The following is a 24,556-nucleotide window of genomic DNA, read 5'->3' on the forward strand; positions in this document are numbered from 1 at the left end:
CACTCACAGAAAACCTCGGAATCTATTGAGGTCGTTGTTTGGACTTTCACACTCTATCCTACTGAAGAACTTCTCAGGATCAACTTCAGAATCCTAAATTTTTGTTTAAAAATTACAAAACAAAAAAAGTTTAGGGTCAAATCCTTTAAATATATGTATTTATCATTCTCACCCAATTCTCAAGATAGTACTAAGATATTTTTGTCACAAGGTTTATATCATAAATTTCCCAGATGCAGGAAGGTATACACATAATCATGATCTCAGAAACGTGTATATATAACCATAACAGAAAAATGAGCTGGACATCAATATCTTGCAAAATTCGCTGATAGAACAAACATAATTTTAGGGTGCTTATAAAACTAGAGCAAACAAGCAAAGTGCTTTTATTGGACAGGGATGGATTCACTAAGACCAAACCATGACAAACTTATTTCATTTTCCCTTTTTATATGGCTTTTTGGTTAATAAGAGAAATGTTATTGGCCCTGTATTTCTTAAGCGTAACAATCGTGATATAACAATATCAATACATATAACATGACAAAAGTGGAAAATGTGAGTATATTTGCTAATAACTAACACTTATGGAGATTTTTTGATGTACTAGGGTCTATATTATTCACTTTAAATGTATTAGCATTAACTAATTCTTCTTTATAATCCTATGAGTCAAGTACTATATTTAGGCCAAATTAATAGCCAAGAAAGAGAGAACTATAAAGGTAAGAAATTTGTCAGAAGTCTCAAAACAAGAAGATATTTAGAGTCGGCATTCCAATCTGGGTCATTGGATGCCAGACTCTCACCCTTATTTTGACCCAAGACATACTGAATAATCAAATGATGTCAATCTCAAAGCAGGTATTTAGTGTTATGTAAGAGAATTCCAAGCTGTACAAGATTTCTTATATACAAAAATGCTAATAAAACCATCATTGAGAATAAACTGACTCATATCAACCACTGAAGATTCACCTGAAATCTGGCAGTAGAAAGGTGGACTCAATGGGACAGGGGGAAATATACCAGAAATAAGGGCATTAGATTAAAACATTTTTGGTTTATAAGCATAAGATGAAGGAGATCTGATTAAAAGTAGTTCATGTAAAAGAAAAAAAAAAAAAGATTAAATTTTAAAACACTTCCTCTCAATTGCTTCCAGAGAGATGGAAAGAAATTAATATTTTGGCACTATGAAAGATGCTTTTAGAATATTACTTGATATGGGCCTAACAACAATGCTATGAGGAAAATGTAATTATTTCCATTTTAAGATAAAAAAACTGAGGCATAAAGCATCTAAATGACATGCCCAAAGTCACACTATAACTAAATGGCAGAGCTGGGAGCTATTCAAATGCTCATTAATGTAACTTCAAAGTTGTTGGTTCCCTCACCACTTCAGGTACCTTTGGAATGAGACACAGCATGGTGAAGAACCTAGAAGCGAGGTGTCATTATATGAAGTATAGCAGAAATAATTCAGTAACATACTTAACTTGGAAAGGAGATGCCTTAGTTGAGGAAGACATAAAAGTCTTCAAACGTAAAGTGCTGCAGTGAGGAAGAGCAATTAGACTCATTTTCTGGAGTCTGAGGCAGAACTCAAATTATGGGATATCAGTTATAGAGTGGATGGCATATTTTAATACAATAATATAGTAAGAACTATCTGAGATCTGTTTACAGATGGGTTTCTTAGGTCAGTAGTTCTCAAACTTCATTTTTCTATGTCAACAGTTTGATTTATTCTACCACTAAATAAAGCATAGCAATGCACTTGGATATTCAAGATAGGAAAATCTGCACTACGAATTAATGTCACCTATGCCATCCATACTTCCAACAGTTACAGTGCAAGGTTCAGTTGCTGAAGGTTGGAAACTTTTGTGGGAAGGCCTATAATTCATATAGCTCTAGTTTATGCTATAAATAGTACATATGTAAACAGATTTTCAAATGAATATGTTTGAATAGAAGCTATTTAATAAAAATTTTCATCCTGGTACCACCTAAAAATTCCACACTTTGAGAAATGCTATTTTAAGCAACTTAACTGAACAATGGCATTACATGTACAGAACTGTAATAATTTCTAATTTTGACTCACTTTTTTCTATTGATGGCCATACTAATTCCTTATTTTTCCCTCTGTATTTGAGGAGTCATAGATGTTACATTGCTTTCAAAGCAATCTAGTAAGTGCTTGACTTTTTTTATTTTGACAAAAAATGACTTCTTTTCGAAGCAAAAAACAAAGAGAACATGCTATTAGTGAATGGTACCTCCAGTTTTCTTTTTACAAGAGTGATTTTTCACCTGGTTCTTCATTCCACTGCAATGGAACTGAATACATGAAAAAATATCTCTCATTTACACTGTAGAATTTTATACTTAGAAAATCAGGTTTCCTTGTCTAATATCATATTTTACAAATGAGGAAAGCATTTCTGAGATGTTAAAGGACTGTGGAAAGAGAAGTCAGAAAGTTTTAAAAGGCCTTGGTACACTAAGTAATTATAGATTTTAGGAACAATGGTCAATTTATATTCCAGTTCCAACAAAACATAAAAATCTAAGCTTAAGAAAAACAAATTATAAGGTGATTATTATAATTGCAAAATAATTTTCCAAATTACAAAATAATTCTCTATTAGGTTCCTTTAACTCTGTTCCAATAAAGATGCCTGCAAGACTGAAGGGCTTGAACTCCCAAGTCATGATATCCTCTTATTTGTCAAATATAACACACTTCTACTGATGCATAGAAATGGATTAAGCCTCCTGGGATCTTATTTTCTCAGTAGTAAAATAAGTTTTAAAATCCCTTTAATGTACATGTGAAAATAAGCTTACTCAGCTTCTGAAGTAAAATGTTAATGTCACCAATTGAGAAGCCCATTATTTACCTGCTCTGCATATCCTCGAACCACCTGCCTCTGTTTTAAATTGCTTTCTCCATCAAGACCAGAAGTTTCAATGTGACAGATTCCATCCGGGTCAGTGGAAAAGAGTAAAACCATATCTGCAGGAATGACTTCATTACAGGAGAGGCGAATGAAATCCCCAACGGCAACATCTTTCCAGCATTGGTCCATGTATTTTTTCTCTTTCCTAAATGATTTTTTTTTTAAGTTTGAAAAGAACATCAAGTCAAAAACATACGTAATCATTTTTTAAAGTTTTATTGAATAATAAAGCATTAGGGTTAATTTTAGTCCATTGCACACTAAAAGGGAACCAAAGAATTGATAATACCTAAATTCATCTGAAAATGTAGTTACTAAGCCACTAAAGCATATTTTTCAGTTCTTTTTTCTTGTGGAATTTTGAATTATAATGCTTTTTAAATGTAATTCTAGACTAAAATTACAATTAGCATTTGATGGGTTTATTTGTTTACAAAGGAATTCCTGAGGGCAGTTCTGTGTCAGGCTGCAGGCATCTAGACATATCATCTGCTCTTAGGAAAATTAAAGAAAACACAAATTCAATGAAATTGAAATACCCAAACACAACATTTTAAAAATCATTATACCACCATATTAAAACCTGTGGTTATAATTGAATAGAGACACTGGTTAAATTATCATCAGTCTGCTGCAGTTGATCCCTAAAAAAGAAAATGGCAAACTTTATCCCTTTTTGAAAGTATAGTTTTCACCTTCTATACATTCAATTCCTTTCACAGGAAAGACGTCATTTGAGCTCAACTTGCCTTAAATATCTTGTTCTATGTAAAGGTTTTGTCAAACCCAATGGCATGAATTATGCTCTCTGAAGGAAATTCTTTAGACTAGAATGAAGAAATTTTTATGGTAGAATGTCATATCAGTTAGTAGCAGCATCTTACATACAATGACACTCAATGTTAGGAAGGCCTGTCTCATTCCTCCAATGCCCCACAAATATCCACACACAAAAAACTGGTATTTGTTACAAATATATATTTATTTTAAAAGCAGAATTATTTATTTTCTATTATATTTATGGCTAAATACTCAAATTCACTGTCAAAGATGCCTATATTTAAGTTACATGACCTATGTATTATCATTTCTAAGTCTTCAGATAACATAAGAATACTACCTTAACTCAATAATTGAATAATTTCTGCTGTGCAGAATTATAGCAGATATTTCAAAACATTATTTAGCTTAAAGGGCTAAGAAATACTTTTTCAGAACAAATTCTCCCAAAATATTTAAAATACAAGGTTGAGCCAATACAAACTAACAACTAACAGAAATCCTTGATTAAGAGTTTGTTAGCTCATGCAGAATGGCAAATCCCAGGAAAACAAGCCCCTATCTAAGGTTTATTTCTTTATTTCTTTATCAAGCTCTTCTCTAGTGTTTGTGCACACCAATTCATTCTTCGGGGGTGGGGAAGTGGGAGGGGATGGAAAGTAACAGAGAAGACAAAAAGGTAGGCAGGGGTCAGTTTTTGAAGCTTTATGCCCTACTAATGAGTAGGGATCTATTCTGTAGGAAATGGTGGAGTCACTAAAGTTTCACAAGAAAGAGAAGGATGTGATCTCTGTTCACTAACTTCTGCAATAGAGTAATGGACGAATTATAGGGTGAGGGGCTAGTTAGAAATAGGAATGGCCAAGAGACTAATGGGATATAATTGAAATAATTCAGGAGAGGGATGAAGAGGGTCAAAAATAAAGCAGTAGCAATAGAGATGGAAAGAAAGAGATGAAATCAAGAAATATTTAAGTTAACATACCCAACCAAGTTTTCAAATTTATTAGATAGAAAGTAATAAGGAATGGGTTTAAGAATACAGATGGGAGGATTGCTATTGTAAGGAAGGGAATTCCCTCTTCATCTGAAGTCAGAAGAAAGCAGATGAAGATGGGGATGGTTACCAGTTAGTTCAGCATTAAGATGTAGGAAGGAATCTGAGGTACATAATTCATGCTTACTGGCCTCTAATTTCTCCATGAAGAAAGGCTACAAGGAAATTCACTAAAAATTTGTGAAGGCAGGGAGAGAAGAATGCGTTAAACAATGAGTTTATGGATTTTAATTTTCTTTCAAATATAAGAAGTAGACTTCCTCTAAGGAACAAGTTTATTCTAAGCTGGAACAGAATTCAAATGAAGTCAATTTTACAGTTGAATTAAATTAATTTCCCCCAATTTAAAGCATATACCGGGATCTTAGAGGAAAAAAAAAGAGCTAACTTCTTCACTTAGCTAGCTAGTTCAGGTCAATAAACATGTGCTGACCATAATCTATGCTAGTTATCATGTTAGGGGCTAAGGATACACAGATGATTAAGACACAGCCCCTCAGCCTAGAAACGTTAAATAAGGTCTAAGTTTGATAAAAAGATAAAACATTAACTTTGTAAGACAGAGGTTAGCACAGGCTCTGTGGAGGTTCCCATTTAGGCGTGGAGGAAGTGACACTTGAGCTGAGTCTTGAAGGATGTTCAAGAGTGAGTCAGGTGAAGAAAGGTGAGACCGGTATATTAGTCAGAGTTCTTATGCCAAGAATGGAGGAACAAAGACATAAGGCATGAAAGAGCATAGTGTGTGAAAGCAACCACAAGCTAAGTGCCAATGCTCATTGCCATATTTGCCTAGCTTTGAAAATTTATAATTGCCATAATCTCAAAATCAGGATATAGAATATATACCCTTATATATTTTATATATAGAATAAAAATTAGTGAGAAGATGTTCTTCTCCCCAAGCCTAAATTGCAGATAGAATTTCTTGCAGGTACTAAGTTGTTTGTGCTTTAGTATTACTCTCACTGGTCTGGATGTAGTTCTCACAACCTTCCTTCTGGGCAAATTTTGAAGCTCATTTTGCTTCTTTAAGAGTTTGACAAACAGCTTTGTTACATAAGCTTTGGGAAAACTTGGGAAGTGACGCTTGAGCTGAGTCTTGAAGGATGTTCAAGAGTGAGTCAGGTGAAGGAAGGTGAGATGGGTATAGTAGTCAGAGTGCTTATACCAAGAATAAACAGTTATTCCACTGGAGGGATTTTGAGGATAAAAACTGGAAACGTAGACTTCCTCTTACTTAATAAAATTTAAAGAGAGAAATGGTAGGCTGTAGATGAATTTTTCTTTTTAATGTTTTTCATGTATTTTCCATAAAAACACTAACAATTTATAATAAGCAAGTAATGAATTACCATTGGATATAACAGCAGCTAAGATTTATTGGATGCATTATATTCATGAGCTCAATATTTGTATCAATGCTATAGTAGTTGGTAATATGAATGCACTATGGTCCCCTTTAACAAAAGAGAAACCTAGTCTTGATATGTTAGTTAACTTGTTCAAGGTCATACAGCTTTTAAGTGGTCCTGGCATTTGAAACAAGACATACCTGCTCAGATACTATTTGGCTACCAGCTATAGTCATTCATTGATGTCCACCAAATAAATAATGTGGTTTAACTTTGTATTAGAAAGTAGATTTGAAGGTCCACTGTGTTGGAAAATGTCACACATACAGTTAATTATCTTAGAAGGCCAGTGATATTTGGTCTTTTTTCAAGAATCATGAAATTCTGTGGATATGAGATAATCCTAAAATGCTAAGATCAATTAGTATTTTGAAACCCCTAACATCAACAAAGTGGTGATTTTTAGGAGTCAGAAAATGTAAATTCCTTGAGGCCAGGCATTGTAACAATGTTTTATTTAAATCTCTAAATCTCTCAGAGCTTATCACATAGTAGGTACTCAAATGTTATTGAATTAATGGTCTTATTTTCAAGAAACTTCTGTTAGCCTTGAAACAAACCTTAAGACCTTGTGAATAGATATTTTTAAAAGACAATCTTAAGAAATAGTCAAGTTTTCCATAAGAGTTCATTCTATCTTAATTGGGAGATAATGGGATTTAAATGTTTAATTTCTAGCTTATTTCCCTATGAAACTTTCACAAAGAAAATTAAGCACCTTGTAAAAGACCACATATTACAAATAAGAACCAAATTATCTGCAAATAAGAACCAAATTATTTGCATAGAAATGTTAATACTCTTCCCCCCAAAGCCAGCTAAATTTAATGGCCCCATACTTCCACCTTAATTTTATTGGGAAATAATTTGCTCTCTAATGTATTTTTTTTTTTTGTATTTCATAGGAATTTGTTAGCATACTTAAACAACTAGCCTGTTTTAGAGCCTATCTTTATGTCTTTATAGCCTTATAATAAGTGTTCCAGGAACAATTTTGGGAAAAGGTAAACATTATTTCTTCCACAACATCCAACAAAAGTAAATTGCATAGAATATAGATAGAAACTCATAAAGAGTTATATGAATTTATTATGAAACACAATTATAAAGTGATGTCTTGGAATGGACCTTAAATCATTGAATAGGATATTGAATCTCATCTTTAAGATTATAAGCAAATTATCTATAATAGATCTGGACTATTTTTAAAAGGACAATACAGGTTTATAAGGAATCCTCACATATTGATTAAATGACCTGGTAATGCAACAAACACAAACTCTTGCTAGTAGTCTTTATTAACCTATAGTAATAATCATAATGGCTAAACTTTACTTAGCACTTACAAAGGGCAAGATAGTATATGCTTATTGCTTTGTTACTATTATATTCATAATAAAGGAAAATTGGGGTTTAACAAGTTGAATAATTTGTTCAAGACCACACTGCTACTAAATGGCAGAAAAAGGAACAGAACTTTTTAGAACAACTTAGAAAAGCAAATATATACACATTATCAACTCTAAAGCAGCACTAAAATTCAGCAATTATTTATAAACAAGAATTTGTGTATAAGAATACATATATAAGCATTCTTTCCATTTGCTAAATTTGGCATTGGGTGGGTAATCTTAAAATTTGTCACACTCTAGACTTTTTTCTTCATATATCATTACAAAATATTTCCTATAGCTATTTTTTAAGGGCAAAGACTATGTCGACATTTTTACCTCATCTCTCACACAGGGACAGGCATATTATAAACACTCAAACCTTACTGAATGCTTCATAGTCGTTTTAATTAAACATTCCATGGCTTAAAATTAAAATGATGGACTTGTACTATTATTTTCATTTTTTTAAACAATATCAGTTTTTCTGGTTCCTTTTAAATTAGACATGAGTATAACGGAAAATAATAGAACTAACTTTTCCTTATGCAAGAACATCTGATATTATCTTACAAAGGAGAAAATAAAATTATTTTCCTTTTTTCTTCATAAGTCTTTAAAACAAATGTTGTAAAAGCCACTGAAGAAGTTTAAGAATGAACAAAAATCAGAATCCAGCAGGGTTCAGCTTCAATATCACTTCTTCAGAGAAGCCTTTCCTAACCCCATTCTTCTATAGCTCACATAAGATTGAAGACAGTTCCACTATTGGGACAAAGCTTTAAGTTATTTTTCTCCTAAAACAAAATTTGTAATTTGTTTCAATTCTTTGTCAACCAAATGAGCCTTAAATTTGTCCAGAATATATTTCCATTTATTTTCTAACTAAACTTTTGAACGTAGATGTCCTTTATTCTGGCTTGGTAATTGGACTGGAATAGAATCTCTAGTCTGACAAAGTTAGAACTACTGCCTTGTGGATTTTGAGACTATGTAAGAGTACTAAAGTCAACCCAAGAAATGTATTAAGTGTTCTGGGGTACAGAGAGAATGATGGCATCTGTCCAAGGAAACTTGTGATGTCATTTCAAAGGCCAAAATAGGTGTCCATCTTTGGGCTCAAAGCTTGATCTTTAGCTCTTCATATTTTCTCCCTTGGGGAATTAAGTTACTCTCCTAATTTCAAATATTATTATTCTCTAAACTGATGGGTGTCTCCAAAATTTCTCTCTCTAGTGTTTCCCTCCTTCCAGAGCTCCGGTAGCGTGTTCCTATTTGCCCACTGGGCATTCCCACTTTGACATCTGTCTTCCTATTACTTCCAACTCACTCTGCCAGAGAAAAATTTAATGCTCCCTATTCTAACAGTGGAACCATTATCCTCCAAAACTAAAAAATTGCAAAAGTTCACCAAATTCCATGGGTTCTTATTTACAGTATCTCTTCTATTAGCTCCTTCATGTATTTTTTTATTTTTAAAGAAAATTTGGATTACACAAATATTACATTAAAATATAGGGGATTCCCATATGCCCTACTCCCTCCCTTTCCACACTTTCCCACATTATCTTTTATTAGTGTGGTACATTTGTTACAATTGGTGAACACATACTGAAGCACTGTTACTAACCATGGACTATAGCTTACATTACTGTTTACACTCTGCCCCTCACAATTTTATAGGTAATGACACAATGTGTAATGGCCTTTATCCATCATTGCAGTGCCATGCAGGTTAATTCCAATGTCCTGAAAATGCCCCGATATTACACCTATTCTTCCCTCTCCATCTGCTTAGAACCTCTGGTGACTCCCGGGGATGAGCCTCCCTGGCACCGAGGGATTACTACCAAGTACCAACTGGTGATGTGGCTAGAAAATGACCTTGAATAAAAGGGTCAACTAGGACCAGCAGAATATCTCAATCTACATATAATATCAGAAGGTAAAAATGCTTTTTGACCTGAATAAAAGGGGGAAATGGAAAGGACAAATGAATTTATATGGCTGGAAGGTTATCAGAGTGGTTGCACTTATGCACACCTGAGCAGAGTCCCAGAGACAGATAAAGTAGATACAACCCCAGGCATTGGTTCTTCTGAGGGCTACAGAGACCCACAGGTTCTCTGGTCATGGCAGATAGAGTTCAGTGCCATGTCAGTTGGCCCTACTTTGGAGTTTGTGTTTCTGTGTGATGGAGCTGGACTCAGATGTGATCTTTGTTCACAAGCCTCTCCTGTTACTTTTACCAGAACTGTAGTTGGTGCTGGGGTTTAATGTATACCCATGGGACCTGAATCTCTGGACTGACCATGTGACAGCCAGGCCCTGAGCCTCAACAGACTTGCAACTCCTACACTCTGGTTTATTGGACTTATCCCACTCAGCTAACATGGAGGTGAAGAAGGTCAACCACCACACCAGGGAGCCAAGAGTGCCTGCAACTGAGAGCAGAATTGTATCCAGCATCCATGTGGAATCTAAGCCCTCTCTTGATATAGATGTGGAGTGGACACAACCATTCCAAGGTCCACAGAATGGAGGAATAGAGTATGGATTAGAGTGGACTTACTGATATTCTATTCATGAACTCTTGTGATTAGTAATCGAAGAAAGTGTGGCATTGGTGTGGAGAAAATGGCCATGGTGGCTTCTGGGGGTAGGGAGTGGGAGGAAGAGGTGAGATGTGGGGGCATTTTCAGGACTTGGAGTTGTCCTGGGTGGTGCTGCAGGGACAGTTCCCAGACATTGTACGTCCTCCCATGGCCCACTGGGTGGACCGTGGGAGAGTGTGGGCTATGGTTTGGACCATTGACCATGAGGTGCAGCAGTGCTCAGAGATGTATTCACCAAGTGCAATGAATGTCTCATGATGATGGAGGAGGTTGTTATGGGGGAGAAGTGGGGTGAGGGAGGTGGAGGGTATCTGGGGACCTCATATTAAAAAAATAAAGACAAAAAAATGTTTAAAAAATGATAAAAGTTCTTCCATTGCTAGAATATTAATAAGCCTATAATAGCACAATAATAGTTCTACTTTAGTCCATTGTTCATTCCCCAATCTTGAGGATTTGGGGATGGTGATGTTTCTAATTGAGAGGGGGCTTAGATCCAATGGATCTGATGGATGGAACTATCTTGCTTACATCTGTTCATATTCCTGCTTTCAATTCTTCTGGGTATAGACCCAGCAGTGGAATTTATGGATCATAAGGCAATTCTATAGTTAGCTTCCTGAGGAACTGACCAACTGTCCTCCATAATGACTGCACCATTTTACATTCCCACCAGCAGTAGATAAGTGTTTCCTTTCCTACACATCCTCTCCAACACTTGTAGTCCCCTGCTGTTGTTGTTTTCTTCTTTTTAATAGCTGCCAGTCTAATGTGTGTAAGATATTATCTTGTAGTTTTGATTAGCATTTCCCTAATAACTAGTGATGCTGAGCATCTTTTCTTGTGCTTTTTAGCCATTTGTATTTCTTCTTTGGAGAAGTGTCTATTCAAAATATCTTGCCCATTTTTTAAATGGGTTGTTTGTCTTTTTATTTTCGAGCTGTAGGATTTCTTTATATATGCTGGATATTAGGCCATTATCAGATAGATGGTTACCAAATATTTTCTCCCATTGAACAGGATCCCTTTTCATTTCCTTGGCAATTTTTTTTGCTCACAAGTCTTTAATTTTGAGGAGGTCCCATTTACTATTTGTAATTCATTGTGTTAGAAATACTTGCTCAAACACTTAGGCAAGAAAAAGATATAAAAGACATGCAAATTGAGGTGGAAATCATCTTGTATTATCTAATATCACCTCCAGATTTTTTTCTCTCATGTCTTAAATATTCACCTTACATATATTTAGATTTAAATATGAAAAGTGGTATAGCTAAGGTAGCATAAATTGTGCTTGGGTAATTTGGTGTGGGCTACTTAATTTGACCATAAGTACAACATGTTTTGTCTGGGTCCATCCAGTTTACTATCCTCAGCTTATATCACTTGGGATAGTAAGTAAAGAAAACAATCCAAGTTATACTGTCACTAAACATTTAACTTGAACTTGAGAATTAAAACACAGGAACTGCATATAATATACAGCACAGTTCAAAATTCACCTTAGCTGACTTTATTCTTCGCTGCATAGACTTTCAATTTCACAAACATTGGAAAAGCAATTCTCCAACAGAATGCCCTCTGTTACTGCAATAGGAAGACTTTTATGCACGAAAAACACTCTTCTCCATTTTTCACAATTCCTTTCCTCCAAAGGTAGCCCTTGTTTCCCCTTTGCTTTTCAAATTTCATCCTCTACTTAATCTCAAATTGTGATGCAAAAGATTACAAGCTATATGCTTGCCTTCCTTCTTAGGGTTTGAAATTCAATTCTTTCAATTCCACTCTGTGATGGTTAGGCTAATGTGTCAACTCAGCCAGGTGACTGTGTTCAGTTGTTTGGTCAAGCAAGCACTGAGCTAATTGTAATATAAGGACATTTATGGACTTTAGTCACCAGTGAGTTTACTGCATAGATAGTTCATTACATCTGCATCAATCAATCAGGGAGAATGCCATCAGCAATGAGTGACACTTTATCCAATCATTTGAATGCCTTAAAAGGGGAAGTGATTTCAGCATTCAGAAGAATTTCCCAGCTCATCTACGGATAGCCAACGTCTCTCAGACACTTAACAAGGACTTTCATTGGACTTTCGTTGGAACCTCTGGCTTGCAGCCTGCCTGTGGAACGTGGACTTGGGCATCCCCATGGTCACGTGAGAGATTCTTACAAAATCTCATACTACTGACAGATATCTCCTGTTGATTCAGTTTTCCTAGAGAACCCTGACTAATACACACTCATATATGAGTTAAAGAGGCTTTTGCTTTGTCAGCTTCTGGGTTGACAATGACTTATGTGTTTCTGTTTTCCTATGACAATTAAATTCCTGAATTAAATTCACAATAGTAATTTAATAAATAGTTGAAAACAACGGCAACCCAAAAAGAGTCCTTCTCACACCTGAGGGGAGAAAGAGTAACAGTCTGTTTGTTTCTAAGTCATATGTGTATATTCCCTAGCAAAGCTCCTGCTACACTTACCTACTGTATACTTTAGTTATTAAGTTGTTGATCAGTTTGTCAATTTTGTATTTTCGGTAATCTTCTAAGCCATCTTTAATTGCAATAATTGTAAGGACAACCACCAGAGGCAGCATTGTAATTTCCTTTTGGAAGGCTTCCACCAAAGGCACCCAGTTCAGGACAACTAGAAACAGGAAATATAAATTGGCGGCTCTGGAACCCAAACACACACAGGGTGGTGTTAATGGATCATTCCAAGTATGGTAACAAAAGAGGCAAAATATCCTAGGGTATTTTCATACAAGTTGCTATTAGCTGACTTTGGATGTTACTGAAATTTTCGATGTTAGCAAAAATCTAACAAATCTGAAGGAATAAGTTATTGCCCCCTGGCCCCAGACATCTAGCTCATAAATAGCTTAATAAATATTAGATATTTTTCATTAAATAATATCAGTAAATATTTTAGTGTGATAGTCTTGAATAATGCAACACATGCCATAGAGTATAATAGGAAGAACTTTTTTTTAATTCAAAGGAAAAAGTTAGAGATAATTCAGTCATTGACTTGTAAAAATAAATAATTAAAAAAAAAAACAAACCCTCTAGCCTTTACAAACTATTTGAATGTCTAACTATTAAATTCAAAATGGCTCAAAATAAGCAAAAAAGACTGAGATTTCTTCCCCCAGAAACTAACTCTTCTATTAATACATTTTTGTTATTCAGAATCACTTTCTTCAAGAAATTCTTCCATTCCCTTCCTGTTACATCTTCAAATACTCTTCCCCTGGCTCTCTCCTTATCTTTGGCCATAACATAAGTTCAAGCCTCTCCTTTCCTTTAAACAAACGAAGAGTTTTCAATTCTGCTTAACCTCCTGATATTTTATCATACTTATCAAAAGAATAATCTACATACATTTCTCCACTTCTCCTTTCTCACCTCCCACTTCTTTTATTCTGAAATTTTGTTTCTTAAACCTTTTTGCTACTTCTGTGGCTTCAATTATTTCTTCTGGGCAACATCCAAATCTACATCTTAAGCTTTGAACTCTGCTCAAGTTCCAGATTCATATCCATCAAATACATTGGACTGAAAACTTCAAAAAAGACAGAAACACCCACAGCACTTAAAACCATTAATTCAACAAATTTATTTTTATACTTTACATATGTTTGGCAAATGTTACAGGATATATATAGAATAAAAACAAGAGTGAATGCATGTAGAATGAATAACAAGAATGAATAATGAATGTTGAAAATCTCTATACCCACTTTAGCATCTCAAACTCAACATTTACAGAAGTAAAATAATCTTCTAGCCAAGTTATTTTCACCCCTGCCTTGCCTTCCCATTTTCTGCTAATCCTACTGGCCATTGCAGTTCAACATGTCACATCATCTTTTTACTCCTTCCACTTAGATCCCTAAGTCCCACCCATAGCATCTGTAATAGGTTATCCTTCTTTTCACTTCACGCTGTTCTAACTTCAGGTCTCTAGTATAACATACCAGGATATTTACTGTATCTTCCTAAATGTTCTCTCTGCCTTCAGTTTGCCTCTAAGGCCTTCTATTCATCTACCACATTGTCTCCAAAGTAAAATATGGACAGGAATATACTATTTCTATATTCAGATTTGGGCCTTGAAATATTAGCCCAACATTCAAGGCCCTTCTGGCAGGTCATAACCTATCTTTCCAGCTTTATTTCCCACTGCTACATAGACTCTAGGTGTTAGTCAGAAAAGACTACTTCCCAGCCTCAAGCAAGATCTTTATGATCTTGCCTTTTTGCTTCCACTCATGCTCCTCCCTCTATTTGAAATATACTATGCCCACGCCTTTGCCTTGAAAAATCCACCTACTTGTATAATCAAATTCAAATGCCATGTTCTCATCTCTTCCGCAGCTGTTATTACTATTTCTTTTTTAAGCGCCTACCCTACTTGGCAGCACTTTATAATACTCATCACATCCACATTCCTTTAAGTTATTTATACATAAATTTTATTTCTCTAAGTAAACTTCAAACTCATTTTGCATTCTCTTCAGTGCCTTGACTCATAGAACTTCAAAAATACATATTAAAAATGAATCATGTCATTGTGTCATTTAAAAACATCTTGTGTCATCACTTACTTCAGATCTCTATTTCCTTTTATTATCAAGTAAGAGAAATCAGAAATTAAAATGCAGTGTAGTTTAATAGAAAGAAAACTAAAGATGAGTCAGAGACCCAAGACTGTAGCCTTGGTCTGCTACTTATCACTGGCACAAAATTGTCTAAACCACAACCTAAGAATTAGCTCCCTAATATAGAATACGAGTATATCAATATCTTCTACGGTAAAAAGAGAGAGTTTCAACAACTGAAAAGTGCCATGTGAATGTAACTGCTCCACAATAGATTTTATCAGAATCATCAAAGATGATGTCACAGGCTTAGGCTTTGGTAACAACAAACATGAAAATGAAAGATTTTAAATATCACCTAGAATGACAAAAAAAAAATCTAAACGTTTTTCAAAAAATAAAATAGTACCTGTGAAATTGTTCAAATAAATTTCTTGGCACAAAATTCAGAAGTGTGTACTTTGTTGTTCGTATGCGGTTATTCATGTAGGTTCCAGAGAACTTTTCATATTCGTCTTTGAAGGACTGGAGGTGGGGAACAACAATCCGGTGCTTTCCTGCCAGCTTTGGGGTCTGAGAGGACTTGCCACCACAGGGGAGCAGTGAGGAATAGTTGTATGACCTATCATTGTCGTCCCTGTTTGCACCACAGATCATCCGCTGCCAGTGGTATCTGGCCCATTGAAGAGGCCCAGTCATGTCCAAAATGCAGTGAGATCCAGTTTGTCTGGGTGATCTGAGCAAACAAAAACAGTTCCCATTAACTTCTGGAAAGTCTTAAAGGAGAGTAAAAGTTCCTCCACAGAATCTTTGTACAACCAGCAAAAACTGGCAGAGCCATTTTCCTCAGAACCCCAGAAAACAGTTAAAATGTTCTACAGTTGCAGTAATTGGGCAAGTGCTGAGTCAAGAACATGTAGTTTTAAAAAAACAGTATGAAAGGGAAGTGGACTTGGCCCAGTGGTTGTGGCATCTGCCTACCACATGGGAGGTCCGCAGTTCAAACCTCAGGCCTCCTTGGCCCATGTGGAGCTGGTCCATGCACAGTGCTGATGTGCACAAGGAGTGCTGTGCCATGCAGGGGTGTCCCCCACATAGGGGGAGCCCCATGTGCGGGGAGTGCAACCCTTAAGGAGAGCTGCCCAGAGTGAAAGAAAGTGCAGGCTGCCCAGGAGTGGCGCCGCACACACAGAGAGCTGACGCAGAGGGATGACACAGCGGGATGACGCAGCAAAGAGAAACACAGATTCCCGTGCCGCTGACAACAACAGAAGCAGACAAAGAAGAACACGCAGTAAATAGACACAGAGAACAGACAACTGGGGTGGGGGATGGGGAGAGAAATAAACAAAATAAATAAATCTTTAAAAAAAAAAACAGTAGGAGAAACTCATGGCTCCCTGGTGTGGTATGGAGCCAGCCTGCAGTCCCATTGTGGGTCCTTGGCCCTGTTCCAGAAGGAGCAGAGTAACCCTACACATATACCATGGTGCCTGGATATCAGTGTCAGTAAGGCTGGCAGCCTGAGAGACTGAACCAAGAAACTTGACTCAGGATTGCCCTCCTAGAACTTGCCTTGCAGGGAGAAGCAGCTTGCATAGAACTAAAGCAGTGTAAGAAAAAATTAAATGGAAGCAGACTGGAGCAAAGAATTACCTTCTTTAAGTCATACAATAAAGCATAATAAAGCTCTCAAAAGGGGTGGGGGGGGGGCGGGGAATCTACTTCATAGGGAATAGAAAGGACATTCAAATTCCTGTAAATGGAGAAATCCTGAAGTCACTGGCAAGCACAATCCCAACACAAGACAGGCTCACAAAAGACAGGACCTTGTACTTCACATTCACCTCAGGCTGTTCTTGATAGAAAGGTTCAACTCTAAGGAGAGCGTCAGCCAATGCAGTGCCAATTTGCAAAGACTGTGAAAAGTGTTTTTGACATTAGTTTGTTTTTGTTAGCTCCTGTCACTCAAGAAAATCTCTGTCATATCACCAGCAGAATACAAAATTAAGGAATGGACAGCACAGGCACTAAATCTCAGATTTAACACTTTAAAATATTAAAATATACATTGTGCAACAAAAGATTACAAGACAAACAAACACATGGGAAATGATGGCCCATCCAAAGGAACAAGATACAAGTCTAGAAACCATCACTGAAGAAGACCAGACTTTGGATATACTGGACAAAGATTTTTAAAAACTTATAGTATGTTGCTCAAGGACAACAGAGAAATAGCTAAAGGATACCAGGAAAATGATGACTGAACAATATGAGAATCTCAATAAAGAGAAATACTAGAGTTGAAGTCCAAAATAGTGGAAATGAAAAATTCCCTAAAGGGTTTCAACAGCAGACTCTCTGTTCTTCTGGAGCTGGCAGAAGAAAGAATCAGCAAACTTGAAGAAAATTGTAATGATTCAATATGAGGAGCAGAAAGACAATAGAATTTTAAAAAGTGAACAGAGTCTAAGAGCAACCTGTGGGACAACATTACATGTATGAATATATGCCTTATGAGAATCCCAGAAGGAGAAGATAGAAAGGTGTAGAAGGAATATTCAAAGAAATAATGACAGAAAACTTCCACAATTAAATCAAACACATGAATATGCACATACAAGAAACCCAATGAACTCCAAACAGGATAAGCACCAAGAGAATCATGTTCAGATACATAGTAGTTGAACTGCAGAATGCCAAGGACAAGAAGAGAGTTCAGAAGGCTGGAAAAAGGAAAGAATGCATTAGGCACAAGGAAACCCAACAGGATTAAGTTCTGACTACTTATCAGAGTCAATAAGACAAATGAATAAGACAAGAAGGCAGTCGGGTGAAATATTTAAAGTGCAGAAAAAAAATTGCTAACCAAGAATTTTATATCTGGTGAGACTATCTTTCAAAAATGAGGGAGAGATTAGGACATTTCCAGATTTTTTAAAAAGTTGAAGGAATTCATCACCATTGGACTGGCCCTATAAGCAATGACAAAGGGAGTTGTACAGATTAGAAGAAAAGAACACAAGATACTCGTCCTGTGTGGGTGTGGCTGCACCACTGTCTTCACTGGGAGCTGGCAGAGAGCTAAAGAAAGTCTGCCTTTTCAAACACCCTTCTTACTGATCAGGACTGGCTGTTGCTGATGCAGAGGGAGTGGAGATTTGTTTCTTCCCTGGTGTGGCCAAGGGATTATCAGTAAATTTTAACCTCAAGGATTGGCTCAAAAGAGCTTGCCTGGTAGGGGAAATCTCCCAGACATTGCTTTGGCATTGACTGCCAATAAATAGAGGATTTTTGGTCCCTTTACTCTCCTCCTTTCTAAGACCTTTAGAAATTGGTCTGCAATCCTTTAATGGATTCCTGGTCTTATTCTGATCAGTTAAACAGGAGCAATTTTAAAGACCTAGAAAAAGTTGAACTAAGAATCAAAGAAAAGCCATAATATAAATTTGGTAACACAAATAAAATCCCAGGCAAGAGAAATTGACCACAAGAGTAAATTAACCAAGAAATCAGATAAGCAAAAAATTGCAATATACACTAAGAAACAAGAAAATATGGCCTAGGCAAAGAAACAAATCAAAACACCAAATGAGACATAAGATTTGGAACAACTAATCAATTATGGTCAAGCAAATTTTTGAAATCAATTAAAGGAGTTGAAGGAAAATGTGGCTAAAGAAATAAAGGATGTTAATATGACACTGGGCAAACAAAGAAGAATTTGAAAGCTTGAATAGGAAAATAACAGAGGTTATGGGAATGAAAGACACAATAGATGAGATTAAAAAACACATGAGAGGATTCTGAGCTATTTGTACTCTATACTCAAAACATTCACTATCCTATTATCTCCTTTTTAAAAAAGGATTTATGTTTAAAGATTTGTCATTGTAAATTTTGCTCAATAAAGAGAAAAAAATAGAGCTACTAGGATATCATAGGCCTTTAAAACCTTATTCATTGGTATTACATTAGTTAGAGTATTAAGGGTTTTTTTCATATTATTTTACTAGAGAAGTTGTAGGTTTACAGAAAAGTCATGCAGTAAGTAAAGAGTTCCCATATACTCCCCTCATACATGGAGTTTTCCCTTTTATTAACATTTTGCATTGGTGTGATGCCTTTGTGTCAAGCAATAAAAAACATTATAATTATACTGTTAATTATGGTCTGTGGTTTACATTAGGGGTCCCAGTTAGTGTTACACAGTTTTATGTTCTACTTTAAAATTTTTTATTCTGGTAACATATATACAACCTAAAAAGTCTTGATCAAGTAAGTCTGAAAAAAGGCAACACCATCAAGTTTCATGTTTAAACACAGCCAGGACCTTTCAGATGACTACAGTTTTTCCTTGCTGTTCTATCAAGAGATTTCTACAAGTTATTGAAGCATACACTACAGAGACACTGAAACTTGAGAAGTCTACCCAAATACTGCTGACTGTAATCCATCTACTTTTACTGGAACATCTACTGGTAAAATTCAATGGATATGCTTTATCAGCAAAAGCTAAAACGTAAGCATGTAAACATAAATATTTGGTGGGTTTGTTTATTACAGAAAATTTCACCACCTGGGTGTATTTGCAAGTCTAGCCATCTCCCATGTAGAATGGGTAGACCAAGATAGTCACCCAAATGAAACATGTAAATATGTCTTTTACTTTTCTCTGACTTGACAGAAAAAATTAAGAATTAAAACTTTCAAATACGTTTTTAATCCCTTCTTCTTATATTTCTTCCTTTTAAATTTTTATTCAAGTGAGACAATAAAATGTAGTCACTACTATAACAAAAAAAAAATACATTAGAGGCATAAACAACAGAGCTGATAGCAGAAGAAAGAATTAGTGAATTAGAAGACAGAACTGCTGAAAGCAAAAAGAAAAACAGAGAAAAGAAAGGAAAAAAAATCAGCAGGGGCTCAGAGAATTGAATGATAGCACAAAGCATATCAACATATATATCATGGGAATTCCAGAAGGAGAAGAGAATGGGAAAGGGGCAGAAAGAATATTTGAGCAAATAATGGATGAACATTTTCCAGTTCTTATGAAAGACGTATATACATATATATCCAAGAAGCATAACATACTCAAATCATAATAAATCTAGATAGGCCTACTCCACTACATATACTATTCAGAATGTCAAATATGCCAAAGATAAAAAGAGAATTCTGAAAGCAGAAAGAGAACAGTGATCCATCACATACAAGGGACATCCAACAAGACTTAGTACAGATTTCTCATCAGAAACCATGAAGGCAAGAAGACAATGGTATGATATACTTAAGATACTGAAAGAGAGCCAATGCCCACCCGGGCAAAATCCATGATAAAGTGGAGGTAAGTGAAGGGATAAGACAGGGGTATAGGGATACTATTGGGTTGGGCTTTACAGGCTTGACAGGGGCTAGGGTTGGGAGGATGGGTCAGATGGTCCACGGAATTGGGGGGAGGGTTTGAGGGGACCAGGTGAACATGAGAGATTGTCAGGAATGTGGTTGAAATTAAAATGTTGAGAAAACTCTTTAGAAAATATAATAAGGAAGGGTTACTGGCTTAAGGTGTTTGATGGGGGGCATCTGGCACAGGGTATACCTGGGGCAGGCTTCTAGGTATTGTATGAGTACTCATCTTGTCATAATGTGCTATATCAGTGGGTAGAAACCCATACAATGAGTGGGAAGGTATTGTACCCCTGTCCTGGGGAGGCCTGATGTTCTCAAACAGTGGGGAGGGTGTCTCTTGAGAGCATGGATGTCTCCCAATGGGAGAGGACAGACTAATGTGTCAAGCCCCCAGCATTGTTGCAAGTATCTATGAATCTTGTCCTTCAAGCAGTGAAGCTTGGTTGTCACTGTGAGCTCCAAGGGGAGGGGCAGAGAGGAATAGAATAGATGGAAGAGGGGGTAACTGGGGGGCAATGTAAGTGTTCTGTATGATTATGCAATGATGGATACAGGCCATGCTAAATTTCACCAAAAATTTATAAAAATGTTTAGTCTAAAATGTAAACCGTAATATAAACCATAATATAACCAAAAATTTATAGAAGTGTGCAGTCTAAAATGTAAAGCATAATGTAAACCATAATGTAACCATGGTTAGCAGTTATATTTCAATATTTGTACATCAGTTGCAGCAAATGTAACATCCACTTCTAAAAAGATCATTGCTGGGGCAGGAGGAAAGGGAGGAGGATATTGGGTATGTGGGAGTCCTCTACATTCTATATGTGACTTTACTGGGACCTAAAACTTTTTTGAAGACATAGTGAAAAAATAATGATGTAAGAAGAAGAAAAAAAAGAAAAGAAAAAGCTAGCCAACAATCCCCCAAGTACAGGGCAATGACTAGTGAAGACAGATGGTCCATTGATGGACCTTTGATATTGACAATTATGCTTATGATCTTTTGCTCTTGAAATTGCAACTTAGCTTGGTGCTGTAGGGTGCCTAAGTGTTACCTCCTGAGGGTCTCCATATTGCTCAAATGTGACCTATCTCTAAGCCAAATTTAGCATATAAATGCTTTACCTTCCCCCCAGCATGGGACCTGAATCCCAGGGATGAGCCTTCCTGACACCAAGGGATTACTACCAAGCACCAACTAGCAATGCAACTGGAAAAAGACCTTGAATAAAAAGGGGAAAAGGTAAAGACAAATGAGTTTATATGGCTAAGAGACTTCAAAGTGAGTTGGGAGGTTATTCCAGAGGTTAACGTTTATGCACATCTCAGCGGGATCTCATAGACGGGCCAAAGTAGATACTACCCAAATGGTGAGGCTACTGAGAGCTCTGGAGACACCTAGGTCCTACAGTCATGGCAGATAGCTTTGGAGTTTGGTGCTTCACCACTGGGCCCTACTTCGGAGTTTGTGCTCCTGAGTGTGAGAGAATTGGACTCAGATGTGATTTCTCTCCACATGCCTCTTCTGTCCCTCCTATTTGAACCTGTAGTTGGTGCTGGAGTTGGTAGGTGTAAGTCCAAGAGACTTGAATCTTCGGGCTGTCCATGTGCCATGGGGGCCCTGAGCCTCAATGGAGCAGCAAAACTTACTTGCTCTCTAGCTTATTGGACCCACCCAGTACAACTAACAAGGAGGTGAGGATGAACAACCACCATACCAAGGAACCCAGACGGTCTACAACTGCAAGCAAGAATCCCATCCATCAGCTGTGTGGGACTGAGGCCCCCTTTCAATTAGAAGTGGAGAGAGCATCACCATCCCAGAATCCTCAGAATTGGGGAATAAACTATGGACTAGAGTAGGCTTACTGGTATTCTACTATACACTTACAGGTATTCTAGCAATGGAAGAAATTATATTATTAATGTGGAGACAATGGCCAGTGGAGGTGCTGAATGCAAGGAGAAGGAAAAAGAGGTATAATATGGGGGCTTTAAGGGAATTGGAATTGTCCTGAATGACATTGCAGTGACTGATACAGACCATTAAATATCCTGCCTACCTTACAGAATTGAGTGGGAGAGAGTGTAAACTACACTGTAAACTATAATCCATGTTTAGTGGCAAAGCTCCAAAATGTGTTCATCAATTGCAATGAATGTACCACACTAATGAAAGAAGTTGTTAATGTGGGGAAGGGTGGGAGTGTGGAGAATGGGGCATATGGGAATCCCTTATATTTTGGGGAGTAACATTTTGCATAATTGAAGTATCTTAAAAAAAATTTTTTTTAAAAAGATACTGAAAGATAAAAACTTCCAGCCAAGAATTCTTTGTCTGGCAAAATTTTCCTTCAGATATGACTGTGTGACTGTGAGTTTAAAATATTCACAGATAAACAGAAACTAAGTTTGTAAATGTGAGGTGGGCTCTACAAGAAATATTAAATGATGTTCTAAAGCCTGAAAGGAAAAGATAGGAGAGAGGGGATTGGAGGAGAGTGTAAAAGTGAGATTATTACAAAAGGTAACCAAAATGGTAAAAAGACATAAAAATAAGACACATGAAAGCCAAAGGATAAAATGGTTGAAGTAAGTAATGCCTTTACAGTAGTAATATTGAATGTTAATGGATTAAACTCCCAATCAAAAGACATAAAGGCTGGCAAAGTGGATAAAAAATATGAGCCATCCATATGCTATATACAAAAGACTCACCTTAGACTCAAAGATAAAAATAGGCTGAAAGTGGAAGGTTAGAAAAAGATATTTCATACAAACAGTAAAGAAAAAAGAGTAGACAAAACAGACTTTAAATGCAAAAAAAAAGTTAAGACATGCAGAAGAATATTATATATTAATAAAAGGAACAATGCACCAGGAAGAAATAGCAATCCTAATTATCTACACACCTAACCAGGGTGCCTAAAAATACATGAGGCTAACTCTGGCAAAACTGAAGGGAGAAATAGACTTCTCTACAATAATAGTTGGAGACTTCAATATGCCACTTACATCAACAGGTAGAACAACTAGACAGAGGATCAGCAAGAAAACAGAGAACTTGAATAATAGGATAAATGAACTAGACTTACAAGACATGTACAGAACATTGCACCCCAGATCAGCAGGTTATACATTTTTCTCAAGTGTTCATGGATCTTTCTCTAGGATAGACCATATGTTGAGTCACAACACAGCTCTCAATAATTTAAAAAGACTAAATTATATCAAAGCACCTTCCCCAATAATGATGGAATGAAGCTGGAAATCAATCATAGGCAGGAAATGGGAAATTTTAAGAATATATGTAGGCTAAACAACACACTCTTTAACAATCAGTGGGTCAAAGGAGAAACTGCAAGGGAAATAAGTAAATATTTTGAGACAAATGGCAATGAGAACACATTGCAAAACTTACAGGATACAGCAAAGGCAGTGCTGAGAGGGAAATTTATAGCCCTAATCACCTATTAAAAAGGAAGAAGGAGCTAAAATTAAAGACCTAACTGAACACCTGGAAGAATTAGAAAAGGAACAGTAAATTAATTCTAAAGCAAGCAGAAAGAAAGAAATAGCAAAGATTAGAGAAGAAATAAATGAAATTGAGAACAAAAAAATAATTGAAAGAATCAACAAAACCAAAAGCTGGTTCTCTGAGAAGATCAACAAAACTGACAAACCCTTAGCTAGACTAACAAAGAAAAAAAGAGAAAAGATATAAGTAAATAAAATCAGGAATGAAAGAGAGAACATTACTACTGCCCCACAGAAATAAAAAGGGTACTATAAAAAATGTATGCCAACAAATTAGACAACCTAGAAGAAATGGACAAACTCCTAGAAATGCATGAACAACCTATACTGACTCTAGAAGAAACATAAGACCTCAACAAACCATTCACAAGAGATTGAATCAGTCATAAAAAATCTCCCAAGAAAGAAAAATCCAGGACCAGATGGCTTCACAGGTGAATTGTACCAATCATTTTGAGAAGAATTAGTATAAAACTTGTTCAAACACTTCCAAAGATTGAAAAGGAGATAAAATTACCCATAGCAGTTTGATATAGTTATGAATTTCAAAAGTAGATATTGGATTATGTTTGTAAACTGGTCTGTCTGAAGTTTCACATTTACTTAATTAAATTATGATTAGGGCTTGATTGGGCCACATCAATAGGGCAAAAGAAGAGAGCTGAAGTTTTGATGCTGGAATTTTGATGTTTTTTAGCTGAAGCCTTGGGAAGTAAATACACAGAGAAGCTTGGTTGTGAGGAAAGAGAAAAGGC

The 24,556-nt window shown here is 36.2% G+C and overlaps 1 protein-coding gene across 1 annotated transcript in view; it reads right to left on the reverse strand.

Moving 5' to 3' along the window:
• Positions 1-24,556, reverse strand: part of ATP10D (ATPase phospholipid transporting 10D (putative)) — a 111,110-nt gene that overhangs the window by 56,084 nt on the left and 30,470 nt on the right. Inside the window, 4 exon segments of the mRNA XM_058299069.2 lie at positions 8-93; positions 2,916-3,120; positions 12,718-12,912; positions 15,250-15,576. Coding sequence (XP_058155052.1) covers positions 8-93; positions 2,916-3,120; positions 12,718-12,912; positions 15,250-15,539 — 776 coding nt within the window. The 5' untranslated portion in view covers positions 15,540-15,576.

This window comes from Dasypus novemcinctus, chromosome 1 (assembly GCF_030445035.2).
Source record: "Dasypus novemcinctus isolate mDasNov1 chromosome 1, mDasNov1.1.hap2, whole genome shotgun sequence".
Taxonomy (NCBI): Eukaryota; Metazoa; Chordata; class Mammalia; order Cingulata; family Dasypodidae; genus Dasypus; species Dasypus novemcinctus.